Source organism: Amborella trichopoda, chromosome 10 (assembly GCF_054954075.1).
Source record: "Amborella trichopoda isolate Santa Cruz 75 chromosome 10, AtrichopodaSantaCruz75HAP2 v2.0, whole genome shotgun sequence".
Taxonomy (NCBI): domain Eukaryota; kingdom Viridiplantae; phylum Streptophyta; class Magnoliopsida; order Amborellales; family Amborellaceae; genus Amborella; species Amborella trichopoda.
Window position 1 is genome coordinate 22,699,562 of NC_142345.1, and position 26,556 is coordinate 22,726,117.

Genomic DNA, 26,556 nt, shown 5'->3' on the forward strand with positions numbered 1-26,556 from the left:
TGCACGAGAAGTATGTGTCACACGCGTGGAGGCACTTAAGGTTGCATTTTGCACTTTTACAATATGCAACCCTCATTGAATGGCGATGTGCGTGCATCCAAAGGGCGATAATTCTAGCCGTTGCAATGGCTAGCGCTTCCGCTGCATTCATGGACCCAAAGGCTAGCGCAGCGGTTGCAACGGTTTGCAACCGTTGGATGACTAGCACTGTGACTGTTGGGTTCCTAATAATTACATGGCAGAATGAACATTGCTACTGTTCATTTGAATAGTCGCTTCAAAAAGCCACCTTACACACCCTACAAAGAATGGTTCGAACTCCCCATTTCTACACATTCTAGTCTTCGAAATTTTCTACCCTTTTTCGGTCTCTAAAGCTGGCCTTTGATCAACGAGATCATCTTATCAGCTTTGTTTTCAGATATTCCCTAGACTATTTTGCCTAGTCCACCTTTTTCTACCTTGATCTTTATCGGTAAGGAGGCAAAATACAGTTGCTTTTAGTGAGGTTGAAGACAGGAAGGTCCTCCCATTCTTTTTTAATACTACAACCCCCGTTTCATCCACATTGTTTCATCGGTACATGCTAGATTCCAGCTTCTTCACGAAAATAAATGCACACACGTGTGCACACACATATACATACACCCACATACACACCCTTACCCATACGCAATTCAGCATCATTCACCTCGTGGACCAGGTGCATGCAACCTGTGAAATGCCATTGAAAGAGATAGTATGGGTTCAAAATATTCTTTCACAAAAAGGGAAAACGAAAAAAAAGCTGGCACATCACTACCGGCTCTGAATTCAGTAACATTGCTCCAAAGGCTCATTACCTTGGCATCACGTGTTATAAGTAATATATACTTTACAAACATCCATATAGAATACTTGTTCAGCCCTAGTATTTTACAGCAACATATATTCTGCCCAGAATCCTCAATTGAACAGCAGCCTTTTCTTTCTTGAGACAAATATTGCTGGGTAGGCATCATCGAAACAAGCGACCTGTCATTACATTTATATTGGAGTTTGAATAATAATTTACTATCCCTTTGGACGAAGGTTTTGGGAAAACATGTGGCAGACTTCCTTATTTGAAACTTCCGTCTACTACTTGTAGTCCAAGCCGGAACCATATTTCCAGGCATCAAAATTCCTTCTCCATTCATATTTCTGCTTATCTGGAAGAACATCTATCCAAGGCCTTGACCCAGATAGTTTTAAATGGTGAGATTAGAGTGCAAACTAGTTAAAGAAATGGCAACTAGAATGAAAGCAATAGTTACCTCATAAGGGGATCTAAGAAGCTTGAAAGGAACGTGTAATAACCCAACATAAAAAAGTGGACAGACCACTCCAAAACTGCCGGGATGCCTACCTGCAGGGTAAGCCGCAAGGTGCATGAAATGTAGTTTTATGCCATAATGACCTAATGATTGTAATACTGAGAATAACTTCCTATATATATTTCCTTCATTGAAGAATTTGGCTGAAAAGAATGTCTTTCATCTTTGACTTATCCGAAGTGGATTTAGCATCTAAGCAATCACAAACCATAGTGTACAGAATGCACAAGACAATCAATGCAACATAAGAGAAGATTCTCACGCAAACCTTTTTTGCCCGTAATCCCTATTCAGCTCATTCTTGTATTTCGGATATTGAACTCTTTTAACTTTTTTAATCCACGTCCAAAGATTTCAGAGATCATTTAGGAATAAAGAACGATCAATTTATGTGAACTAGGAATTACAGTCCAGCAGCTAATCAGTGAGAACAAATAGAAAAGAAACTATAGAGAGCGAAGTTTAGAAGGATACCTGCTTAAATATAGATGGTAGAATTTCTGGACGAGTAATGCTAATCAATCCTAGTGTCTTTGCAAGTGGTGTAAACTGTATTATGTCCTGCTACCAGACAGCATATTACACCCAGAAGAAAGCCACCATAATCAAAACATGGAGCACACACACAAATGCATTTAATCAGATGGATTTATTTTTAAAATGATAAGGAAATGAATGATCTTAAGGAGCATTTTTTTCACTGACCTGGAGAAATGGACGAAGGACTGGATCCCCTAGCTTCTGGATGAAGCAAAACGAGGACACATTGGTGTAAATGTACAGATACTAAACAAACTTAAGGAACACACATGAGAAATATGGTACAAAAGGAATGCTTTACCTGCATACATTGGAAATTGATATGGAGGAGTTCATTTATAAAATCAGGTGACACATCAGGATTTCTGCTCGCTGACATTGATCTCAAAAACAGCCATGATGCACTTAAATTTGGCTGAAAAAGGAAAAGCCTTAAAGCTAGAATTTTTTTCCTCCATGTAAAGAAGCAGTAAACCACATTGTGGTACAGTAAAGTTAGTCAAGGTTATACTGACCATATAAGGATTTATCTTTGACAAGCTGTATGAATCAACATAATCTCCTCTCACTGCTTCATAAATTCCTTAGAAACCCAAGAAGGAAACCAAGTGTTCCATGAATAAGATGTATTAGTCAGATGGATTACACACAGTTGACAATAGAGTAATAAGAAAATAGATATATAAGAAACCTAATTTCATATACATAATTGTATTGAAAGGAAAATATGCAAACAAATAAAAAACATTAAAAGTTACATGTATGCACTTATGTAAAAACAAACTGACATACATCTTTACATACATGATCATTGGATATACATTATTATTCACTTGCATATGGGTTGTTCTTTTTCCTTTGTTTTGTGGGAGGGGGGGTCTGATGAACATGACAGGACACATATCCCTTGGGTTTTGAGGGAGATATAGATGATTTATATTCTAGATTCTAAGGTTTAATGTTCATTTCTTTTGCAAAACAGTATGAGGACATGGAAATCCCATAACGTGAACATCAAAGAGCATTGAAAGCATAAAAAGGTTGTGATTTGCAATGTTGAACATGTAATTGCAACATTCTTATCCTTGAAAATTTTGGGGAATGAAAAAGTGTAAATGGAGTTCCAGTAGGGCAATAAACCTTAAAATATATACGAAGTACTTATACATCATTGCAAATCAAGACATGTACTCAACTATGGACGTAATGATAAGCAAATGTAACATGAAATGCATAGCAAAAGACTCAAACAACCTTGACCCCCTTTTCCTTGCAACTAGAATGTTGATATTCCAAAGACCAGTGGCAAGGCCCGATACTCTTCTATAAGCCACCTTTCTTTGGCGAAAATCCACCATGCAGAAACTTTCAGTTGATATGAGGAAGGCAAAACACAATGCCAAAAATGCATGATCTTCTCTTCTGATTAGTTTTTGAAGGGATGGGGCCGACATGTTAACTGGAGCATTCTGATCCTCCAATAACTGTTGTATTGTATATTGTACTTTGTTTGGAAAGGGGTTTTATGCTCTAACATTCAAAAATGGTTAATAATGAGTTGGTGTTCAATGGAGCACAATCTGTTGGGTACTTTACAAATTGGATGGGTATTGAAACACCATTCAGAGCCCATCTTTTAGAATAGAAAAGAAATTACCTTAGCAGGTCTTCTCTATTTGATTGCCTATGATGATGGTCTATGCATTCAGAGTAAGGAGGAGCGAATCAACCAACAGGTAAAAAAAATTTAGGTGTATAACTTAGTCATGTACATAGTGTTATTCTTCTATATTATTCTATAGCTGCCTAGAGCTATTCTGGTAAGATGTTTTATCACCCTAACTGAATGTGAAGAATCTCGCTCAAGAGTTGGAAGCTCCATCTCTCCACCAGTACTTCAGTTCTTCCCCTGCCTGAAGCTAACATGGCATTGGAGCCCAGACGGGAGCGAAACCCAAAGATGGCTATATAAATGATTTGCATGTGCCCTCCTTGCTAAATATGGGTTCCCATTGTGTGAGTTTAGCCATAGCAAGCTATCTATGAATCACAAACAAGGTTTCAAAAATGCTAGGCGGGCCCTAGGCAGCCTGCCTGGCGCCCAGTGCCTAGGCGGAGGCCTAGGCGGGTGCCCAGAACCTCGGGCGCCCTGCGGAGCAAATTCTTAGCTTTTTTTTATATATTTGTTATCCAAATGCACATATGTACATATATTTGTGTCAAAATTTGTAATTTATTCCAAAATTTGAACCATACAAAACATTTAAAAGTCTAATAGGCTACTGTAAGGTCTCCAACTCTCAAATTCAGAAATTCTCCATATTGGCATATTCCATATCCATAAAATAAACCATAATAACATCCAAGATTCCAAGTCTCCAACTCTCCAAGTCATCAACAAACTGACTTCCAAAACCATAGAAAAACCAACAAACCACACGACGAAATAGTCCAAAAAGGAAAAAAAATTACAAACTACATAACTAAATAAAAATCGTTCAAACTCCAAATGTTTAAAGCCCGAACCAAGATGGTGCAATGAAGTATTAAAGTTACTTCAAAAGAAGAGAGAAGACAATTAAGACATCAATAAGAATCAGAATCATCATCTTCATTGCCTTCATCTGGCCGTCATCATCAGAATCATCACCCTCTTCAACATATTCCTCTTCTTCCAGAGATTCTTCTGAATCTGCCTCCTCTTCCACTCTCTCCCTCCGTGAAGTACCAGCAGAACAAGTTACTCAAGTGGCCCTCCTAAGATCAAAAGCTTGCCCTGAAGCCTCCTCGACCACTTCCCATGTCAAACCCTCCCCAGGGAAGACCTCCTCAGTACCAGGTCACTAACTAGCCAATCTGAAGCATTCTCCATGTCTTTCGAAGAGATAGGGCCCTTCTTTGGCTGGTTTTTTTTCTCCTTAAGCCTTTGATTCTCTCTAACAAAAACCAAGTCATTGAGCTTCCTTTGCTCAAGCCTATTTCTTCTCTTTGTATGCACCTATAAGGAAAAATAAAGCATAAGTAACTGTTATAGGTCTATGATCTTCTTACCATTTATCAATCTATATTACAAAATAAATATGAACTTATAAACAATAAAAACATATAAAAATTTTATTCCTTTAAAATAGTAAAACAGTAAAATACCATCTCAAACGAACTTCAATTGCGCTCACAACCAGAAGAGGTAGTTGTCAAACTCAAGACCCACATAGCCATCTTTTGGAGGTTTGGAGCTCTACTCTCATGTTGTCTCCACCATTGGGCTGCAATATGTGGACAACATTTATAATTAATTTAGGTATTTAACGTTATCAGACCTTGAAAGAAAATTATAAATTTATATTTTATAAAACAAAAGTACATAAGCCAAAAGAATATTACCTGGTTCGTCTTTGTTTCTCTGCCTTAATGCCATATCTTTCCCAAAAGACATCAAAGAACACTTGTACGAAATTAGCTCTTCAATTGATATCTTATCTTGGATATTTGTATCAGGAACTAATTTCTCAAGGCACTCATTAAAACCATCCATAATTACCCCTTTTGACTCAATATCTGCATCTGCATAAAAGAATTTGCGGTTCAAGTAGTACCCCGCTGCATGCAATGGCCTATGGAGCTACCTATCCCATTTAATATCTATAATCTCCCAAATTGGGGCATACTTTGCTGCATCATCGCTCAAATTCTCTGCAATCTCATTCTTAGCTCTTTCCATTGCATCATATATAAGGCCCATGGAGGGCTTATCAGCATCAACCAAGCACAAGACCTTCACGAATGGAAGAAATACTAGTATCGCATGCTTCACCCCATGCCAAAAACATTTCCAATGAATAATATCTCGTGTTTTCTTTCCCTGGGCATCTCTAAACCATTTACACCTACTCCACTCCTCTGAAGCAAACATAGACCTTAATACGATCCTCCTCTAATACATGCTCTGTAGACTAAGGTAGGCAGTGGCAAATCTAGTGACCCCAAGCCTCACTAGCTCTTTCTTTTTTGTAAACTTGCGCATCATGCTACGGGTAAGTATGTGACTGTATATAAAGATTGTAACCTCCTTAGCCCTAAAAATAATTCTTTTAATAGGAGGCAATTCACCAATTGCCTCAAGCATAAGATCACGCAATGTGCAGCGCAAGGAGTCCAAAATATGCGAGGCTTCTTTTGTCGAAGCAAATGACCTACAGCTAGATTGGGAGCAGCATTATGACCACTTGAATTACATGTTCCTCCCCAACCTCATCAATACCCTTATCAAGGAAAGAAAATATAAAATGCGCATCATGAACATCATTAAAAGCATCGATTGAGCATAAAAAAACTGTACCAATGGGACAATTTGCTAATAAATTCATGTTATTCCTCCTCCTATCACTCTACATATCTGTCATCAAAGAAACCCCAAATTTAGCCCATCCCTCCTTATGAGTCTTGAGATATTGATTAGTGTACTCGACTTCTTTCTTCAGTAGTGGCTCTCCAATCTCATAAGGGGTTGGAGCTTTCAAACATGGCCCAAATTGCCCAATTGCTTCCAACATTGTATGAAAGCTATTCAAACTAGCAATGTTAAAAGAAATGCCCTCATGGTAAAACTACCGAGCAACATACTGAATCACCCTGGCTCTATCTTCCTTTTTAAACATATTTTCAATTGTCACCTGTTTTTTCCCCTTTCCCTTGCCTTTCTCAATTACTGTCTCAAGGCTAGGTGTAAAGAAACTATCTATAGGTCCTTTCATACGAGCCTTCTTAGACCAAAAAGCCCTCTTGGTCTTAGAGCTTTGAGTACCAACCATGGTGGCTACCTCTTCTTCCCCCTCTTCATCATCCTCTTCTTCAGTTTCAGTATTATCATAAAAAATATGAACCCCTGACTGTAATTCTGCTATATCCTTTTGTTTTGCAATTTTTTTACTCTTTTCAGCTTCAATGTACTCCAAAATTTCTTTCTTTACATGATCTGGGACTTTCTTACATGGGGCGACATCACCTCTAATACCAGCAAGATGTTTCTTAAATCTATTTATGCCGGCATTAGAAACATGTCCACAGAAATTGCACATAATTTTATTTCTATCATTCTTATCCGGGTTAACACAATATTTCCATCCCGAATCTCCACCCCTAGTAGACCCCGCAGAAGACATCTCCAATTGAAAAAATAAATCTCAAATAAAGATTACAAACTGACCTTTACTACCCAATCTCTGATCTTCGATGTTGGCTATCTCAGTCGAGCTACAAATCAACTTAAAAGTCTTCTAATACCACCAATAGCACCCTAAAAATAATTTCAATCAGAAAAACAAACTTTTTCAATCCACAAAAAGTATATTCTCAGCAATTGCTTTAGATTCTCATAAATAAGTTTAAGATTTAGGGTTTCTTTTTTTTTTTTCAGTTTGGGGTTGAAAATAAACCCCTAAACTTATTTTATACAAACTTGGGAGTCAAAATAAACCCCTAAACTTAGGGGTTGAAAATAAACCCCTGAACTTATTTTATACCGCTAAACTTATTTTATACAAACTTGGGGGTCAAAATGTCCCCCTTTGCCCTTTTGGGCGAAGTTAAAAATTTGTAAATTGTGCTAGGCGCTGGGCGCCCGCCCAGGTATAGCCACCCGTGTTGGGGCGCCCAAGTCCAGGCACGCGGAAAATGTTTTCTGGGCGCCTAGGCGCCGGGCGGTCCGTTTTTTTAAACATTGATCACAAAACTTCATCGGACTAAGGTATTATTCAAGTATTGATTTACACCATACAGTATTCATCTTTTTCATTAATGTTACTGCACACTTGAAAATACATATCAAGAGAGAACACGGATCAACATACTCCTGAGAATACAATGAGTCAATAATAGAACTGTCGAAATGGCCCAAACAATATATCGAGATAAATAAATGTTTTTGCAAATCAGGATATCCTACAGTATTAGTGTCTATGGCAGAATTCAAACCTCCTAATAGTTTACGAGTCAGCCTTAAAGAGAATAGTCTTTTACGAAAGTAAAATCATGAAAATTGTGAAACTAAAATAATTCAAATTGGATTATCTAACAAAAAAAGCAGTCAAAATCCTACAGAGTTTACCAAGAAATGGGTTTGGATGGAGCAAACCTTCTTGGGTTCATGATACACACAATGATTAAGGTATGAACCAGTAAAGAAGAGAAATAAACACCATATGGACGAGCATGATGTAACTAGTTAGCACAACGTAAAACAATTGGAAGATGTCTTCCCTATCCGAACTAACCTTACATTGATATATAAATAATTTCTCTTATGATTAGTCACAGATCTCATATTCAAATGTTGTTGGACACTCCACATTACAAGCTTGTGATTCTATATTTTTATTATTTTTAGTTATTTTTCTTTTAAACCATTGGTCACAAATGGACTCAATCACTTGACAACTTACATAGGCAGATGTGAGTTTGGCAGGTAACAAACCACCCTTTTGTTTTTTTGGGTAAGTGGTAAAAAATCATATTTGAAGTGCTTCTCACCCATATTCTGGGTGCACACTGTCTGTATCACAAGTGTCAAGCATCAGCATGACTCTGAACTTGAAGGTCTGATTTTATCACAGCTAGTGCATCAACTACCTTCCAAATGAGCTTAAGAAACAAGATATGTGGATTCTTTTTTCCCATAAAAATAATACCTTTAGGGGCCCTGGTAATCCCTAGAAAAGAGGGGATGATAAGATGCCAAATCCTTCGCATGGAACTCATCATGTTATATCTGCCTTGCCCATTTATAGAGCTCACATCAATATTGTTAGGATGGCCTATGGAGGCCATAAACATGGTCGGATTGTTTTTTCTTTATACGTGCACAAACCTAAGAGATCTACCTCACTTCGCTATTCTTCTATTGTCAATGTATCTCAATAATGACAACATTCACAAGAACAACTACACATCAATCACTATATGTCAATTTGCAGGTTGCTAACTAAATTAGAAATATAACCATCAAAGAAAAAGAGAAATCTGCAGAATATTTTACAGTCAAAATTTCCAAAGTAAGAAGAAAAATGTGATCTGCATAAGATAACATGATGTCAACTAAATACAAGAATATAAGAAAACTAGGCAATGTTCTAGGACTTATTATACAAAAGACTTGTAGGATTTAAAAAAGATGAAGCAAGGATCCTTCTAAATGTTACCAGTAGCCAATCTTTTGAGGTGTCTTGTCATGCTACAAAAACCACCAAATGAAACTGGTGATTGGATACCACTAGCATCACCAACCTGCACAAGGAAAAGTCATGATTCTTCTCAATGCTTGCACTATTTTCTCCCATTTTACACATTTTTTAACCCAGAAAGAAATGATACTACCATGGTCATACCTGCAAAATGCGGTCGAACGCAGCTGGTAGTGGGCTGCCATGAATTACATTGCAGCAATAATAAGAATAAAGGCATTAGAACCTAGTTACATTACATGATTGGAAGATAATCACCAGAAATAGTAGACCTAGAATGCATATATACCAAGCAATGACTAGAAACAGCAAGCAAGCATATTCTCATCGCTTTAAAGTAATGAGAAAATGTAGACATTACAATATCTTAGCTTTTTGGCTCCTTTCCATATTATTTCTGAAAGATATAGCTCTAGAATATCACTATTTTTCTTAGACATTCTGCAGGGGTATATATATATATTTTTTCCCATTCTACAATACCTTGGAATTCCTCGTCTGCGACATCCACCTTGATGGACCGCCTCAACATCCCGTTCAACCAGCAACCACCTCTACTTTCCCTACCTCCTGCACCACTGCAACCTGAGGATTTTGGGCTCTTTGCTCATCCCTACCCCTTGTCTTTGAAACTGAACACACCCCCCCCCCACACCCACAAGGTCTTCTCCTCTCCCCCTGCTTTTCCCCTTCCCTCAGTCAACCCTAGTTTCTACAATCCCTCCCGAATTCCCTTTGCCCAGTGAGCTACAACCTCAGCCCGGGACCTCTTCTTCGGCTACCTCTTCTTCTCCCCCTTCCCCCACTGCAACAAACTCATCCATCATCAACAACATGGACGCAATGCAGGGTAACGTTCACGAGGTGCTCATGGTCATGGGTTTCATTATGACAGCTTAGAAGGTCCTTTCCACGCTTTCTACAAGGCCAACACATAATCTAGGCTCAGGCTAAGTGTTAAAGGTAAGAGAGAAGTCTCTCATATTGCCTTCGGCATCAATTATGACAGGCTGGCCCCCTGGCTCCACTGCAATCAATGTCGTGGCTATTGGCGTGTTACCCAGATGCTCCCAAGGAATGGTCTCCCAACTTAGAATCCCCTCATAATCACTCTGGGGCACCCCAACAAGAGGAATCCAGTTCAGGACTTATGTCTCAAATACCACCCGGCCATTCTAGCCCTTACTGAAACCAAGCTATCTGCTCCCTCTCTTCGTCTTGGGGTTGCAAACACTGCCAGTGGAAAGCATTGCCTGTGGTAGGGTCCTCGGGTGGCATTTGGGTCATCTGGGGCCCTACTGCCCACGACATCCCCTCCTCTCATATTGCCACCTTTTAGGTTAACATGATGGCTTCCGATGGAAATTTACTACAGTCTACGTTCCTAACTCTGACTCTGTTACACACCAAACTTTGGGACGAACTCAACCTTGTAGCCTCTCTCCCCCACCCCACTTGGTCTTTGGGTGGTGACTTCAACGTCGCCCGTTGGTCCTTCGAGCGGAACTCCAGCTCCCATATTTCTCAAGGCATGCTCAATTTCTCTGATTTTGCCTCTAGTAATGACCTACTGGACATTCGACTCCAAGGAGCCCAGTTCACTTGGTCCAACCACTCCTCAACCCCCTCCCTTTGAAAGCTTGATCAATTTCTGTTTAGTCTTAATTGGGACTCCTACTTCCCTGGATCCCATGCCTTCACTTTGCCATAAGCCACCTCTGACCATTGCTCCATCTTACTGGACACCAAACCGGATTCCAGAGGCACTAAACCCTTTCGGTTTGAACTATCTTGATTAGAGGAACCCAACCTAAACTCCCTTATCCCCTCCTGGTGGAACTCTCTCTCTCCATCGGTGGAAGGATGGGCAGGATTTAGGTTGCAACGCAAACTCTAGTTACACAAGCTTTCCCTTATAGAGTGGAGCTGCCATCTCCCTGGGTCCTTTCAACCCTAAAAAGCTTCCATCCTCCAATCCATTCAGAGCCTCGACCTAGCTGAGGTAATAAGGCCTCTTTCTGACTTCTAACACCAACAAAGATCTCAACTGAAATTCAATTATCAACTTATTCTCAAAGAAAAAAAAAGAAATATTTTGGTTTCAGAGAAGTGGCTCCACTTTGGGGATCTCAATACTTCCTTTTTCATAAAATAGCTAATTGTACGTGTAGGGAAATTAAAGTTAGAGATAGGGGCCTCAACCAACTAGCTGAAATTGAGGACACCATCATCAACTTTTTTAAATAGCTTTTTTCTACTCCCTTAGGGCCTAAACCCGGGATGGCCTACGTCTCCTTTCTCACCCTCTCCCCAAATCACGCATCTTGAATGGAAAGGTCTTTCTCGGAAGAGGATATTCTTTTGGCCATTAACAATCTTGCCTCAGATCGTGCCCTTAGACCCGACAGTTTTCCCATGGCCCCTTTCAAAAACTTCTAGGACTCCTTTCCTGACGACTTCTTTGCCCTCTTCGACGAATTCCACACTAGGGGTATCATTCACAAGGCTATGAATGCTACATTCATCACTTTGGTGCCCAACATAGAAGAAGCAGAGGAACTCAAGGACTATCATCCCATTAGCCTTATCAATTCTACCTACAAAATTATCTTGAAAATCCTGGCCACCCGCCCTATCTCAGGTCATCTTCCCTTCGCAAGAGATTTTGTTGAAGTTTGTTAAATCCTTGATGTCGTGCTAGTGGCTCACGAATGCATTCATTCTAGACACCTATCTAATATGTCCGGTTTGGTTATCAAATTAGACTGGGAGAAAGCTTATGATCATGTTGACTGGGTTATCCTGGACAAGACACTCTCAAGGATGGGTTTTGGGGATCGTTGGAGATCCTGGATGAAAGGCTGCTACTCCCATCCCTACTTTTCCAGACTTATCAATGGCTCGCCAAAAGGTTTTTTTCCCCTCTTCCAAGGGTCTTAAGCAAGGAGACTCCCTCTCACCTTTCCTGTTTGCCATAATTGCTAAGGTATTCAATCCATTTCTCAATTTGTTTCTCTTAAGAAGCCTGCATGTGTTTAAGAGTGGGCCCCAGGGACCAGTCATCACCCACCTACAATACGCCAACGATACCCTTGTCTTTTACGAAGCATCCCAGCAAGAACTCAATAACCTCCTTCTCTTTCTTAAATGTTTAGAGCTCGCTACAAGGTTCAAAGTAAACCTCGCCAAATAAAAAATGGTTGGGGTTGCTTTGGACTTCCAAGATACTTAGGTCTTTGCAGATAGTTAGTGCTCCCAGGTGGAATGTCTGCCATCAAATTACCGGAGTCTGCCCCTTTGTATCGTTAAACCCAAGAAGCGATTGCGGTCCCACATTGTTGACAAAGTGGACTGCAAACTAGATGGTTGGAAGGGGCATTTCCTTTGTTCGAAAGGAAGGCTGACCCTTATAAAGGCCACCTTGGCGAACATCCCTACATACCAGATGTCGCTCTTCCACATGCCTGCAGCAATGACCTATCGGCTCAAGCAGATTCCTTTAGTTGGGCAAGGCCAATACTCATAAGTTCCACTCATCTCGTGGGACAAAGTGTGCCAGCCTAAGCGCCGTTGTGGTCTTGGCATTGGGAATTTAAGGAAGCATGATACAGCCCTGCTAGGAAAATGGTGGTGGCATATTGCCACCCAAGGAGACCAACTATTGATGCAGATCTTACGGCAAAGTATTGCCTCCATTCTTCCTCCTGGGTGCCAGATTATAGGCCAGCAACAGAACTTCTGGGGTCTGGGAATCTATCCTTTCCTCCTTTACCTTATTCAAAAATCACATCCACTTCCACCCTAAGGAAGGACACGACGCATTAGATTATGTTCCGACTTGCGGATTGGTCACACCCCCCTCAAAAGCCTGTACCCATCCCTCTTTAGCCTAGCACAGAACCAATTGGCATCTGTGGCCGATGAAACTGTTGGATATATGGCCTTTCAAGGCCTTAAATGCAATGACCAGAGTACATAGTCACAGTGGGAATGACTAGGAACATGCTGGCTGCCGATATCCTTTTGTAATAGGATCTAGTTAAGCCAAAATAACCATGTTTGACTGAGGCGAGGTTCTTGGACCACATTGTGAACCGAGAGGTTTTAAGGTATTCCTCTAGTCAAGGTCAGTATGACTAAGTATGCCTCATGTCATGTGAGCCAAGGCGTGAGGATCAGTGGATCCCCGTTTGTTTGAAATGTGTTGAGACATAAGCCTTGTGCGAGCATAGCTAGGCTGTAAGACAACATAAGCCCAAATCTCTGACATATGTAGCTTGCTCACGGTGTGTGCACAGACAGTCACATTTTGGGAAGTCATTCTGATAAGGTACGATCCACCTATCAGAACTGTGCACGCGTGCTAAGTGAGGACCCCTGCATCTGCAAGAGTGCATGTCATTGGGGGTAACTTGTAATCCACTAAACACCCTGGAATCCATCCAACCATCAGTTAGCTTTGATAGGTTCATTCAGATCTAGACTAAAGCCTGTGAAGCATAGGGGCTCGTTGGGTTGGTCCAAGATATTGGATTGGGTTTGAGGGTCTAGCCTAATGGAGTACCATACAGCTCGAACTACAGTGGAACCAAGTTTTTCCACCCTAGATTTATTAAATGTGCCAGGCCTTAATATTTTGATAAGAAATGATGAAAAATGATTTATCATGCTTTTAGATATTTTTAAAAATTTTATTTCATGGGAAAAATACTTTGACAAATTTGTTGTGTTAAATTCCAATTACGGACACCTGCACATGTGGAGTGTGGCACATAAATGGCTAATGTGTGTCACACGTGCATCCAATGGGACCTCCACGTCATTGCCCAATGGGCATGACGTGGAAACCCTAAACCTAGTTGTGAAGGCCCTTGTTTGGATATATCACATAACCTTATTATGTATAAAGTAATCCTTCAATTGTTATGAGTGGGGTGCAGGGCAAACCAAGATATACATGGGAGGAAACCAAGAAGAACCAGTTCTAGGAATCAGGGATATATTCTGAAATTGCAACTGGAGAAACTCTGGTTCTAAAGGACACTCTCGTCGCACCTGGAATGCGTACAAGTCTGATCTCAATCTCTAAACTCTTCTTCTGATTACCTGACTCTTTTCTCGGGAAACTTTGCTTATGTGTATGAAAAGGACCCGAGTGGTCCAGTTGTCTTTGTAGCCCATGTGGCAGATGGCCTTTTCACTATTGAAATCAAATCCATTGTTGTTTATGTATAGGAGTCATAAAATGATTTTATGCTATGGCCTCTCAGATTAGGGCGCATAGGAAAGGCAAGAATGAAAAAACTTCAGAAGGACAGATTTCTCAAAACTATGAGCAATAATTTCCAAAACACGTGTAAGGCATGTTTACAATGAAAGATGACCAAAACGTCTCATAGAAAAATCCGAAGAGTTACTCAGCTTTTAGAGTTAGTCCACTCGACATTTGTTATGAGTGTTGCTACTAAAGGAACCCATGAGTGTTGTGACCAAAGGACACATGAGGTATTTTGTAACCTTCATTTGACGATTTCTCAAGATATGGTCATACCTAACTTATTCACCAGAAAAGTGATGCATTAGAAAAATTCAAGGTGTAAAAGGCGGAAGTTGAGAACCAAACTGATTATCAAATAAAAAACCTTTGATCCGATAGAGGTGGTAATTATACCTCACTTATTCAACAATTTTTGTGTGGAACATTGGATAGTACACCAAAGCACCTTTCTCACTAGAACAGAATGGGGTTGCCGAAAGGAGGAATAGAACCCTAATAGAGATGGTTAGGAGTATGATGGGAACTGCAAAGTTGACCTTGGATTTCTAGGGTGAGGCGTTCTTACCGCCACATACATCCTAAATAGATTTCTAGGGTTAGGTTATGTCTTTGGACATTTAATGGTTCATATATGTCGCAAAATACCTCAAAGGAGTAAGTGTTTTGCCTCGGACCACCGCCAGCTAGCAGTCTTTTGACTTCGTTATCCACATTGCGAGACTCGATTGGACAGTTATACTTGGCATAGCTTATTGACCATGACCTCCAGCTAGTAGTCTTTTGACTCTGTGTTCTGCACTATGATGGCTAGCTTGGATATCCGGACAGTTGAACGTGACCTCCAACTAGTAGTCTTTTGACTCTGTGTTCTGCACTATGATGGCTAGCTTGGTTATCCGGACAGTTGAACGTGACCTCCAACTAGTAGTCTTTTGACTCTGTGATCTGCATTGTGATCGCTAAACTGGACAGTTGTATTTGGCATGACTCATTGAGCATGACCTACAATTGGCATGTCTTATAGAACACCGTTTCCACTTTGCGATGGCTAGCTTGGATAGTTTGAGGAACCTTATGGGATCACGGCATGATTCACTATATTGATGGTTATTCACCTTTGCAAGAGACAGATACTCCTTTTGGTGATGTATGTTTCACGGTGTGAGTGTCCGATGCTTTTCGGAGGACATTAGTGAGAGAGAAAATCCACTAATCTAGAAGCATGTATGTGAAATTCATGATATGGTTGATGATCATGCAATACGTCACGAACAATTGATGCGTGTGGAAATGTGTGTGGTTGATGCCATTGAATGGATGGATCGTATGTGTGGATGGATTTGTTGTTTGAGAATGTACAGCTCAAGCAACTTCTATGTGGCTACTCAAAGTTTGTATGATGGTTTTACAAACATTTTGAAACAAGTGGGGGAATGTTAGAGAAAATGTGTTTCTAATTATTTGCAAAATAAGAGTGCAATTTTTTTATTTTTTTTTCGTTTTTATACCCCACTTAAAATGTACTTTAAAAGAGGTTAGTGGTTTGTGCAGAGAAAAAGAAAGAGTCACATGAAGAGAGCGACAAGTGGCCATTGAGAGGCAACACTAGGCCAATCTCTCTCTACATGTTTCTCTCTCATTTTCTCTATGTGGCTACATATAGGGAATGGTTTTGGGAGACAAGGGCACCTTTGCACAAGCTCCTTCTCTCTATCTAAAACCTCTTTCTCTCTCTTAAGCTTCTTTGTGAGCTGGGTACCAAGGCATGCCTCTCATCTCTGTGAGAACCTTGAAGTATGACAAGATAATTTACAGCAGCGTGTTGTATATCGCAAAAGTTTCTCTCTTTAGATTATTTGTTAACCATTGTTTTACAGCAAGCTTGTCTTCCCTTTTGTGTAATGTATTGCTAGAAAAATCATTCTCATCAAGTTTCTCTCTCTAGAAAAGTTGCACAACTGTGCCTGCAAATCCATACGAATTTGGTGAGTTTGTTTAACTTTTTCTTCATAGTTTGCATCTGAAAATAGTACTTGAAGGTTCAAAAAGGTTGTATGTGCAAGGGAAAAATTATTGGATATCATTTTATCTTGTTGGAATGATTTAGATGGCTTTTTTATGAGTACATGATTGCTGGATATTATGCCAGAATTTGCTTAGAAGAGGTTTACAATAGTTGCAATTGCTTTTGGACTTTGATTCTTTTGTGGATAACAAAGTTAGTGACCTTTGTACACCCTCTTGAGACCCAATGAAATTTACAGCAACTTTTTGTGGGTGTTTTGATAAGAGTTGCATGCCATATGTTTGTTAATATTTCTGGTTGAGTTCAAAACCCAACTTGCATGTTATTTTAGCTCTATTTATTTCTGAAAACCAAAAAGATCCACTGTATTTGAGCCAACACTCTCCAACCCTCACATCCCACTGAATGACCTCTTCTTTGTTGCTTTCATGTTAGTAGTTCCTCTTACTTGATGCACCCCTTTCACTCATGTTGAAAGTGTCCATCATAACTCCCACACGCCATTTTCATTGATCAGGGGCTGCTGTTATGAGTCTATAAGGTGCTGGAAATTGATGATAACAATGACGTAAAGCTCCCATCCTCTCTTGAATTATTTTGGTTAATAGCCTATAATACTCCTTCAAGCTTGTGCATTCAGTTGGTGCCTTTTCTACAATACTTAATGCAAACTGTCATGGCTTTTTATGCTGCTGGAAATGCATTGAGATAGTGCATAACAGTGAGCACTAAGTTTGTTCCATGTACTTAGCTCACTCCCTTCGACCCCATAGTTGTGTGGAACCTTGCACCTAAGTTTTGAACCAAGACTACACAATTTAGAGCTTGTTTGGAGTCCGTTTTTGTATCTATTTTACCTCGGTGGTCCCAAGTCCTTGTGAACCCTTACTTTGATCTCCCTTTATGTGAAGACGTTCAATCATTTGTTGATTTATTTGCTTCCCAAGATTAGATCAAAATCTGACCCTTCTTGCGCTATCGAGAGTAAGTGATAGTCAAGGGTTGTATACTTACTGTTGAGGTATTCGCACGATGATCTCTTGAAACTCGGCTTCTCATGCAATACTTTAAGCCCATGCACTTTATTTCTTTTATCTTTATATTGTGGCACTTTATTTTATTCAAGTTGTAAAACGCAATGCTCAATTTATAAGGGCATTGTTGTTGTTAAAGAATGTTGTAGTTTTTGTCCACATAGTTTGTAGTGAGTGAGGGTTTTCTCAAGGTGAAATGAATGTTTGTGTAAGAAGTTTTCAAATTTTTTAATTTTCATACCTTGTGTGATTCCCTTGATACTATTTCAATTGGTATCAGAGCTGAGCTCTATCACATCCAAAAGGACATTGAAGATGGTGAGGTCGAGTTGGAGTACATTCCCAATGAGGCTATGCATGCGAACCCCATGACAAAAGGATTGACACCTGGGGTTTTTAACGTGCATGTATACGTAATGGGATTAAAAGTACATAATAATTAATGGGACATGGGAAATTTTCTTGAATAACTGTTTATTAAAGAGAGGACCCGATTTCTATGTGGCCAAGCCCGCATATGTAGATGCAGACCTCTTAATAAATCTATTTTTGAGATGGATTTTAAGACTTAATTTTTAAGGACATGTAATCTGTAACATGGAGATTATGAATATGAAAAAATAAATAAATTTTAAAAACTAGAAATAATAATTCTAGTAAGAAAACATTTGGACTGTTAGTTTCCATTGTTTTTAGATGGAACACCTACTTGTATCCATCTTTAAGATGGATGCTTTATACTTTCTGGACCGCATATGTAGAAATGCGGTCCAGCCTGCATGAAACAAATTTCCTTAAAGAAAACCATGAGTAGCTGGCATTGGGATCTAGGAAAGAATAATAATTATTTTAGGCCTCAAAAGGCCAAGTAGGAGAATGTTGGATATATGGCCTTTCAAGGCCTTACATGTAATAACCAGCACAATTCAAAGTCACAGTGGGAGTGACCAGGAACATGGTGGCTACCGGCATCCTTGCGTACTAGGATACGGATAAGCCAAAATAACCATGTTTAACTGAGGCAAGGTTCTTGGACCACATTGTGAACCGAGAGGTTTCAGGGTGTTCCTCTAGTCAGGGTGTTCCTCTAGTCAGGGTCGATGATAGCACATCTAGTCAGGGTCGATGATAGCACCTCATGACCAGGGCAGTTATGAAGGGATCGTGTTTTTCTTGCCCTGTGTGAGTAGACTGGGCTCTGAGAGGACGAGAGCCAAAACCCAGAAAATGTAAGTTCGCTCACAGCGTGTGCATAAGTCAGTTGCATTGAGAAGCCATTCTGATACAGTCATGATCCATTGAATCAGATCTGTGCACACGTGTAGAGAGGGGTCCCAACATCCCCGAAATGCATGTCCTCAGGGACACCTGTAATCCACTGAAGTCCCGGAGATCAACCATCTATTGGTTGGCTATAATAAGTCCAGTCTCATGTCCTGGCTCTAATGTGGAATCTGGGACTCGTTGAGCTAATTTGAGAACACAGTCCGTATTTTCAGGAATTGCCCAGCAGAGTACCACTCGCCCAGTCTCCATAGAATTATGATTTGAATTCTTCCAACGCAGTATGAATAAGATTCAAACAAAAGGACAAAAACATGTAATTATGATTTCTTGGAAATTCTTGAAATAAATATTTTGGAAAATCTTCTTTCTTTAACTTATCACAAAAGGAACATAGACCCTACGAGGGAGTGATACGCAAATGGCCAATGTGTGTCACTCCCCCTAAAAGAGCTGACTGCCATGTCACTGCCCAGTGGGAGTGACATGGACAGTGTACTGACAAAGGGTGTGATCCATTTGTATTCATGATATGCTTTTAGGTCATGAATATAGTGTGTGTCATGAGGGCATATAAACATCAAATGGTTTTTCTCCTTTTCAACCCATCATTTCCCTTATAAACCAATCAAGGGAATTTGGTCACATGGTTATAAAATGTTCACATAGTGATTGGAGGAAAGGCCACGAATAAAGACTATGAGTCATGATAAGGAGACACACCTATGACAAGAAGCATCATTTCAATAATAAGGGTTAGTCATGATAAGGAGACACACCTACGACAACAAGCATCATTTCAATAATAAGGGGTACTTGTATAAAAAGCAATTTTTAATGCTTAAGAGAAGGTTTTTCAAAACACATAGTGACACGCCACAACTCTTAATGGCTTGAACCATACTCTAATGGGTGGGATTGAATCAAAGGGAGACACCTTTCTATGGGCAATGGTGATAAGAGTAAAATATTCAAATACACACCATCCAATGATAGCAATGCATGGTGTGGATTAGGCTAGCTTGATATAGCCTCTCTCAACCCTTGATCACCTTTATGGAAGGGTTAGAATTCAATGCAAATAAGTAATCATAAATTCTCATTCTATAAAAATTTTCAAATTCAATTCAATTCAAAGAAGTAATCATATCAATAAAAAGAACACAATAATTATTCAAATCCATGTCCCTAAAATTTTTGAAGGAAAAGAAATCTTTAAATCTGCAAGTTTCAAATTCAAAGTTCAATACCCCCAAAGTCACATCCAATGTGGGCAAAGGCAGTCCAACTTTTGTCACAAATGGTGTGGAATTTTGACCCATCATCTGTCTAAACGATGTGTACAACATGATCTGTTTTCTCTCTCTAATATAAGAGTTCTATATGATTTGACAAGAATAATATCCTCTATTATCATTTACAACGGCTTGACTTGCTGTCATGGTGGCGTGTCGTTGGTTCGAGTCGATGTCTCTGGGGTTCGTAGCCCTGCTTGACTGATGCCGTGGACGACCCCACCCCCCGCCTCTTTCAAACATACGATCCATCAAATATCATTAAGTATATCATTCTGAAGAACTTATATAGGACAAGCCCAAAATAAATAAATGAGTTTTACTATCAAACTTTATTTGAATGAATTTTTTTGTAACTATGTACCAGTTTGGATGTACCCAAAATTGCAATTTTTTTGGATTGCAATTCAATAATCTTTTGACACAGATTTGAACCGTTCGGACAACCTCAAGATTTTGTTAGATTTTTAGATTGGAATAAAAAATACTGCAATGTCAAGGTAAAAAAAATTCAAGTCAGACTTGAATTTTTTTTATGAAAGTGCAGCTCTCTCACCCCTATGCAAACCTCAACCTGTGACCCAACAACTCCGTGAGACCTCAGAAACCAAATCTACCTCTCTCTATGAAACAAAATATTTTCATTTTCTTTCTTAAAAAACAGAGAAGCTCAAGCCCCATCCATGGCAACCGTAGGCGGCGGCATCTTTGTAAAGCCAAGGCCCTTTCTCTCTCTACAAAAGGCGAGCCTTTTCTCTCATACCACACCCATGGGAAACCCCTTCTCTTCATGAATAAGGAGAAGCTTGGGTTGCAAAAAACCAAAGAAGCTCAAGCCCTATCCATGGGGGGCCTAAGCGGCATCTTTATAAAGCCAAGGCCCTTTCTCTCTCTACAAAAGACAAGTCTTTTCTCTCAAACCACACCCATGGGAAGCCCCTTCTCTTCATGAATAAGGAGAAGCTCGGGTTGCAAAAAGCCAGAGAAGCTCAAGCCCCATCCATGGCAGCCCTAGGCGGCATTTTTGTAAGGCCAAGGCCATTTCTCTCTCTACAAAAGTCGAGCCTTTTCTCTCATACCACACCCATGAGAAACCCCTTCTCTTCACGAATGAGGAGAAGCTCAGGTTGCAAGTTTGCTTATTGTATGGAAGCAAATTTTTTACTGCTGTGAGAGATACAGGAAAGCCTTTTGGATTGGCAAGAGAATTTTGGAAGGGTAGAATGCGACTTTGCTTTTAGTATGTTAACTCCATCCAAACAGTCCAACATAATGATAAAAAAAGGTGGCAATGTTTCTTGATTAAGGATGAGCAAACTTGCGCTTTTTTTCAATGTGAAGGTTTTATTATTTGACATCCAAACTGACCCTATAACATATATATTTCTAATATATTATTTTTGCAACTAAATATTATTTAAAAAATGTGATTAATCTTGTTTCCAAAGTCCACGCCTTTTTTATATATGTATTGTACAGGCACTCCAACGGTAATCCCAAATCAAGGAACTCCTAGCAAGCAACGAACCTCGATTCTGCCGCAGCACCAACTCCCACCTCTAACAACTATGTTCACAACCAATTGTAAACTTTGCTTTTGAGGAATAAACTATGCTAACTCCTAGTATGAATTAGCTCTTTCGACATTTTCTTCTTCCTTTTCCATTTTATCAACTTTGCAATGACACATTCATGTTGTAGGTTATTTTTGAAGCACTTTGTCCCCAATGCACATAAAAGAGGAAGCAGTTGCAACCATGCCCTGTAGGTACCAAATATGTCTATGGACTGCAGAAACTTGCACAGAATAAGCCTTGAAGAAAAATGGTGTCATCTCGGCCCCAAAAAATATGTGAGAGTGACATTTGACGTCCCAAAGTTTGTCCCCAAGTTTTGGCCCAACCAGACAAAGGCGCAAGGGAACAGGATGAAGATTCAGTTTGGAGTGCTATGCTCTAATGTGTACAAGGTACACCATAGCTAAAACTCCATGAGAATGATCTCGGATGGTCACTAGACCACCGTAAACAGCTTCAGAAGGTCTCAAAACCCTTAACTAGCAAGTTTCAGCTCAAACGGACCTTTTCTAGGTCCTACTTTTCAAAAAAGGGTGGTTTGTTTACTATTCACGTGCAAATAGCAAAACCAGTTACTAAAAATAGTAAAAACCTGCTGCATTTTCTAAAAATGGGACAGTTTTGTGAAGTTCATATCTCACCGACCATAAGGCGGATCGAGCTCAAATTTTAGTATGCTCTCCTTGCCAAGGGGAAGATTTTGACATATGGCACACCCCAAGCCGATCATCAAGCTAAGAGAAATCTTAGAGTGAAGTTTGCACCAAAAGTGCATTATGCAGATTTTTGCATGCAGGGCTCCAACGAACATAACTTGAAGCCTAGAGGTACTATGGACCTAAAAATAGAGGAATTTCATCAGTGACTCAAAGAGCTTCGATTTGACGTAAAATGCGCCCAAGAAAAGGATTGGGAAGGCACCTAATCAAGGCTCGCAAGAAGGTACAATTTTCGAGTTATTGAAAACCACTTTTCTGACGATGGTCAATTGGAGGCCAAATCGCATGGTTTTTTACGCAAAACGATCATAATGACTTCCTCTTCAATTAACCATAAAAAAGAAGACCAAAGAAGCAACATTTTGAGCTAGATCGAGCAAGGAAAAAGTTTAAGTTTGCATGTTTGACCGGAAAAGTTACAGATTTCAAGAGCAATACTCCAAAACATCATGCAAATCAAACATCAAAACGATCATCTCAGGACGATCTACGTTTTCATGACGATAGATCGCTCGAAACATCACCGGATATCATTAAAAAAAAGCCTCAAACCATGTGGATGGGAAGAGGCCCCTATTTGGGGACTTATTTGTCATTTTCATGTTTCATTAGGATCGTAATTGGTCATTTTTGCCCAATTTCGGGATTTCACTTGTATTCATTTTAGTTCTATTTTTAGGCAATTCTCTTGGGTTTCGAGTGCACCCCCATGTTCAAGGGGTGCCTTTATATAAACTCATGCATTCTAAATTGTAAAAGGAAGGAAAAGATTAGCTTGAATACATTGAAAATTGTGAGTGAAATTAAGGCTTAACCTAGGAGAGAGAGTGTGTTCTTTGAGCTTCTTTGCAAACCCTTTTGCCCTGAGTGAGGAGAGAGAAAATTTTATACTCAAGAGGACTACCGCCCTCTAGCATACTCCTTAGGTGGACCAACCCCTACTCCCTCTCCCTCTCACCTCTCCATTCCTCTCCCTCTCACCCTCTACCCTAGCTGCCCCTCTCACCCTCTACCCCTAGCTGCCCTTCTCTCTCACCCTAACCTAGCCACCCCTCTCTCACCATATTTAGCTGCCCCCCTCTCACCCTCTACCCTAGCCGCCCCTTTCTCTCACTCTAAACACCTCTAGCCGCCCCTCTCTCCCTATACCCTAGCCGCTCCTCTCTCACCCTAACCTAGCCACCCCTCTCTCTCCCTAACCTAGCCGCCCCTCTCACACCCTAACCTGGCTGCCCCTCTCTCATAGCCGCTCCTCTCTCCTAGCCGCCCCTCTCACACACACTATCTCCCATACCTCTCTCTCTTCCTACCTAGCTCCCACTCTCTAAGGAGACTTGCTCTTGGGTTAAACATCAAGGTAAGACCTGGTGATCACCCCTGACTCATCCCCGAGGTATTTAAGCTAGTGGCTAGTACATTTTTGCAGTCTCCAGTATTGCCTCCTAGGGGAGGTGACACTGGAGGCTCGTGGATTTTATTGAGTGGTTCAACCAAACCCAAACCCATCCAACGTAGGTTCCTTCCTAACCCTCAACCCAACCAACATTCATTCCTTACCCTCACCCAATGAAGACTCGTTCCTAACCCTCAACCCAACCGAGGCTCATCCCTAGTCTTTAAACCAACCTAGACTCATTCTTAACCCATCTAACCTAGGCTCATTCATACCCCTTAACCAAGCTTACCTCACTAAACCTTAATCTACTAAGCCTAACCTACCAAGTCTTGACCCACTAAGCCTAGTTTACCAAACCATGACCCACTAAGCCTAACCTACCAAGACTTGACCCACTAAGCCTAGCTTATCAAACCTTGACCCATTAAACTAGACCCATCCCTACACCAACCAAGCTTCTCACTCAAGCACACACCTTTCTAAGCCTAAAAGACAAACCGAAACGAACCATCCAAGTGTGCACATCGAGAGAGGTCCATGAAAGAGTTGACTCCAAACCGAGCCGAAAGGCCGGGGGGTCTTTCTGTGGGCGCTCCAAGGCGCAAAGATCTAAGAGGGAAAACTTGCCTGGGTGCATCTGACCCCAACACCATGAAGTTCGAATCTTTCTTTTGTTGGTTTGAATGGCACACATTGCACCACCCAACCCTTATCCTAGTGGGCACCAGGGTTACCCTCGTGAAGCGCATGCACTTTAGAGAGGGTGTGGCACATATTTTTTTCTCTTTCTAAAAAGACAAAAACGGAAGAACTTCCGGTTTTAAGAAAGTAGTTTTTTTCTCGTTTTCTGCAAAAACCCAGGGTCGATCAGTTCATCTTCTCCGAAAAGAAAAATATTTTAAGAAATAACATCTTCTTAGTATTTGACTCACACATAAAGCTAAATATGAGGCAAAATCCTGCCAATGATGTCTCTTAGAAGATAAATATGAGACAGTCAATTAGTGCAGTTATATGAACAGACTAAATATGCTGGAAACTATTTATATGAACAGATTCAGTGAAAATGAACAAGAAATATAGTCATATCTAATACATAGTTGGGTTATTCTTCAGTAGCATGTTTTATTTACTTACTCCAAATATCTAAACAAGTAATATTACTTAAAATCATGAGATTATCAAACACATTATCCTCATGTAGGGGAAAAATATCATTTTCTTGTAAATGATGAAGGGTAAATGAAAATGTGAGAATGCATTGGTCTGCATAAATAGAAAGAGAAAGAAGAATTAAACCAATACTATCAAGTTCTCTGATTATGAAAAGGGATTTTCTCAACCATCATTTCATTACTCAGCAAGTGGCATGTGTCCAAAAAATTGCACAGAAAATTCAATATGAGATTTGCATTTTGCACCTATCACGGTACGCCGGGAACATGCCGAAGATAACTCTCAATATTTCCAAGTCATCCAGCTGGACACCCTGTAGTGAACAAATGAATTGGATCAATTGCCTATACACTATAGAAAAAAACAAATAAACATTTTAAAATAGAATATTTGAAATGAAAAGCATTATTATTTCCAAATATCATCGTGCACTATTTCCAAATATCAGTATGCACTAGTCTGAATCTCCTTCCTTTTTCATGAACAAAACTGATTACTATACCATCTCCACCCGAAGTCTTATAGAAACCAACCTAGCAAGTACGAAAGTAATAAAACTATACACGAAATTTCGAACCAAAAGCTCTTCCTCAAGAACAAAAAGTGAGAATATTATAAACGGCGCATCTAGAGAGGAGACTTTTGATCTTTACTCTCGAGCCTGTAATGGGGCTGATTTTTCACTTAGCCTACCCCACAGTGTCAAGCCTAGTCGAACATGGACTAAGGCAAGGCCAGCCTTTCACTACCCACACAAGAGGAAAGGAAAACAACCACACAAGGGATGCACAAGAAATAGAGAAAAGGCCATGAACCTCTCTTATTACTCCATAACCTTGGTCATGTACAACTATGGATGCCCTTCAAGGGTCAAGGGAAGGGGTTTATATAGCCCCAAGAATACACCCATACACTCGTCTTCATTTACCTTGGCCATTAAGGTTTGTACGACATTACTGCCCACCAATTCACAACCCACGCCCATCCTTCAATGACTTGCCACATCGCTCCTTAACTAGGGGGTGGTTGTTTCATGGGGGGATTGTATCATAAACCTGTCAACCTACTCCATAGGTCATAATCATGCATGCCAATTCAAACATGAATAGTCATTACACGGTTCATTACGTCCACTTAGCCCACTACATATGCACACACCCTCACATGGCTTATGGCCTTAATCTGCATTCCCTCACTCTAGGTTCAACACACCCATCTAGTCTGGTGTATGCTCAGCTGCATGTTGCATATAGTCAATACCTATGTCCCATCAGGTGAGACTGCCTGAGGCCAGACCAACCAAGCTTCAGCCTATTGGTCTCAGTTATCTACCAAGCCTTACCAACTTTAGCCATCAATCCACAACACTTGCCTAACGCCTCACACTAAGGGTTTTTAGCCGCAAGCCCACATGTGTACACATCTGTGCATCACACTGCACCAGCCTTACTCTCACTCAACCAAGGCTGAAGTATCTCACCTCCCTTAAATGAGTTTGTCGGTCTAAACAGTTTGGCTGCCAAGACAGATAGCAAATCCTCCCAAAGTAGCACAAGTTCTAAAAAACTTGCGAGTTAAAAATCATTATGTCGCTAAGAGGTGATTGCATGATGTTCAAAAGGTACCAGACAACCCTTT

The 26,556-nt window shown here is 40.2% G+C and overlaps 1 protein-coding gene across 6 annotated transcripts in view; it reads right to left on the minus strand.

Annotated features, from left to right (window-relative positions):
• Positions 1-704: 704 nt before the first annotated feature.
• LOC18428156 (Lycopene beta/epsilon cyclase protein) overlaps positions 705-26,556 on the minus strand; it is a 45,643-nt gene continuing 19,791 nt past the window's right edge. For 5 of the 6 annotated variants that reach the window (XM_088849597.1, XM_088849600.1, XM_088849598.1 and 2 more), the window contains 9 exons: positions 25,164-25,231; positions 9,278-9,311; positions 9,092-9,176; positions 2,411-2,478; positions 2,197-2,310; positions 2,061-2,096; positions 1,830-1,916; positions 1,296-1,387; positions 705-1,213 (listed from right to left, as the gene is read on the minus strand). In XM_088849597.1, the coding sequence (XP_088705723.1) occupies positions 1,120-1,213; positions 1,296-1,387; positions 1,830-1,916; positions 2,061-2,096; positions 2,197-2,310; positions 2,411-2,478; positions 9,092-9,176; positions 9,278-9,311; positions 25,164-25,231 (678 nt within the window). In that variant the 3' untranslated portion in view covers positions 705-1,119. Of the gene's footprint in view, positions 1,214-1,295; positions 1,388-1,829; positions 1,917-2,060; positions 2,097-2,196; positions 2,311-2,410; positions 2,479-4,200; positions 4,894-5,042; positions 9,177-9,277; positions 9,312-25,163; positions 25,232-26,556 lie in introns of those variants that run through there. The other variant, XR_016042648.1, reaches the window with a different exon arrangement.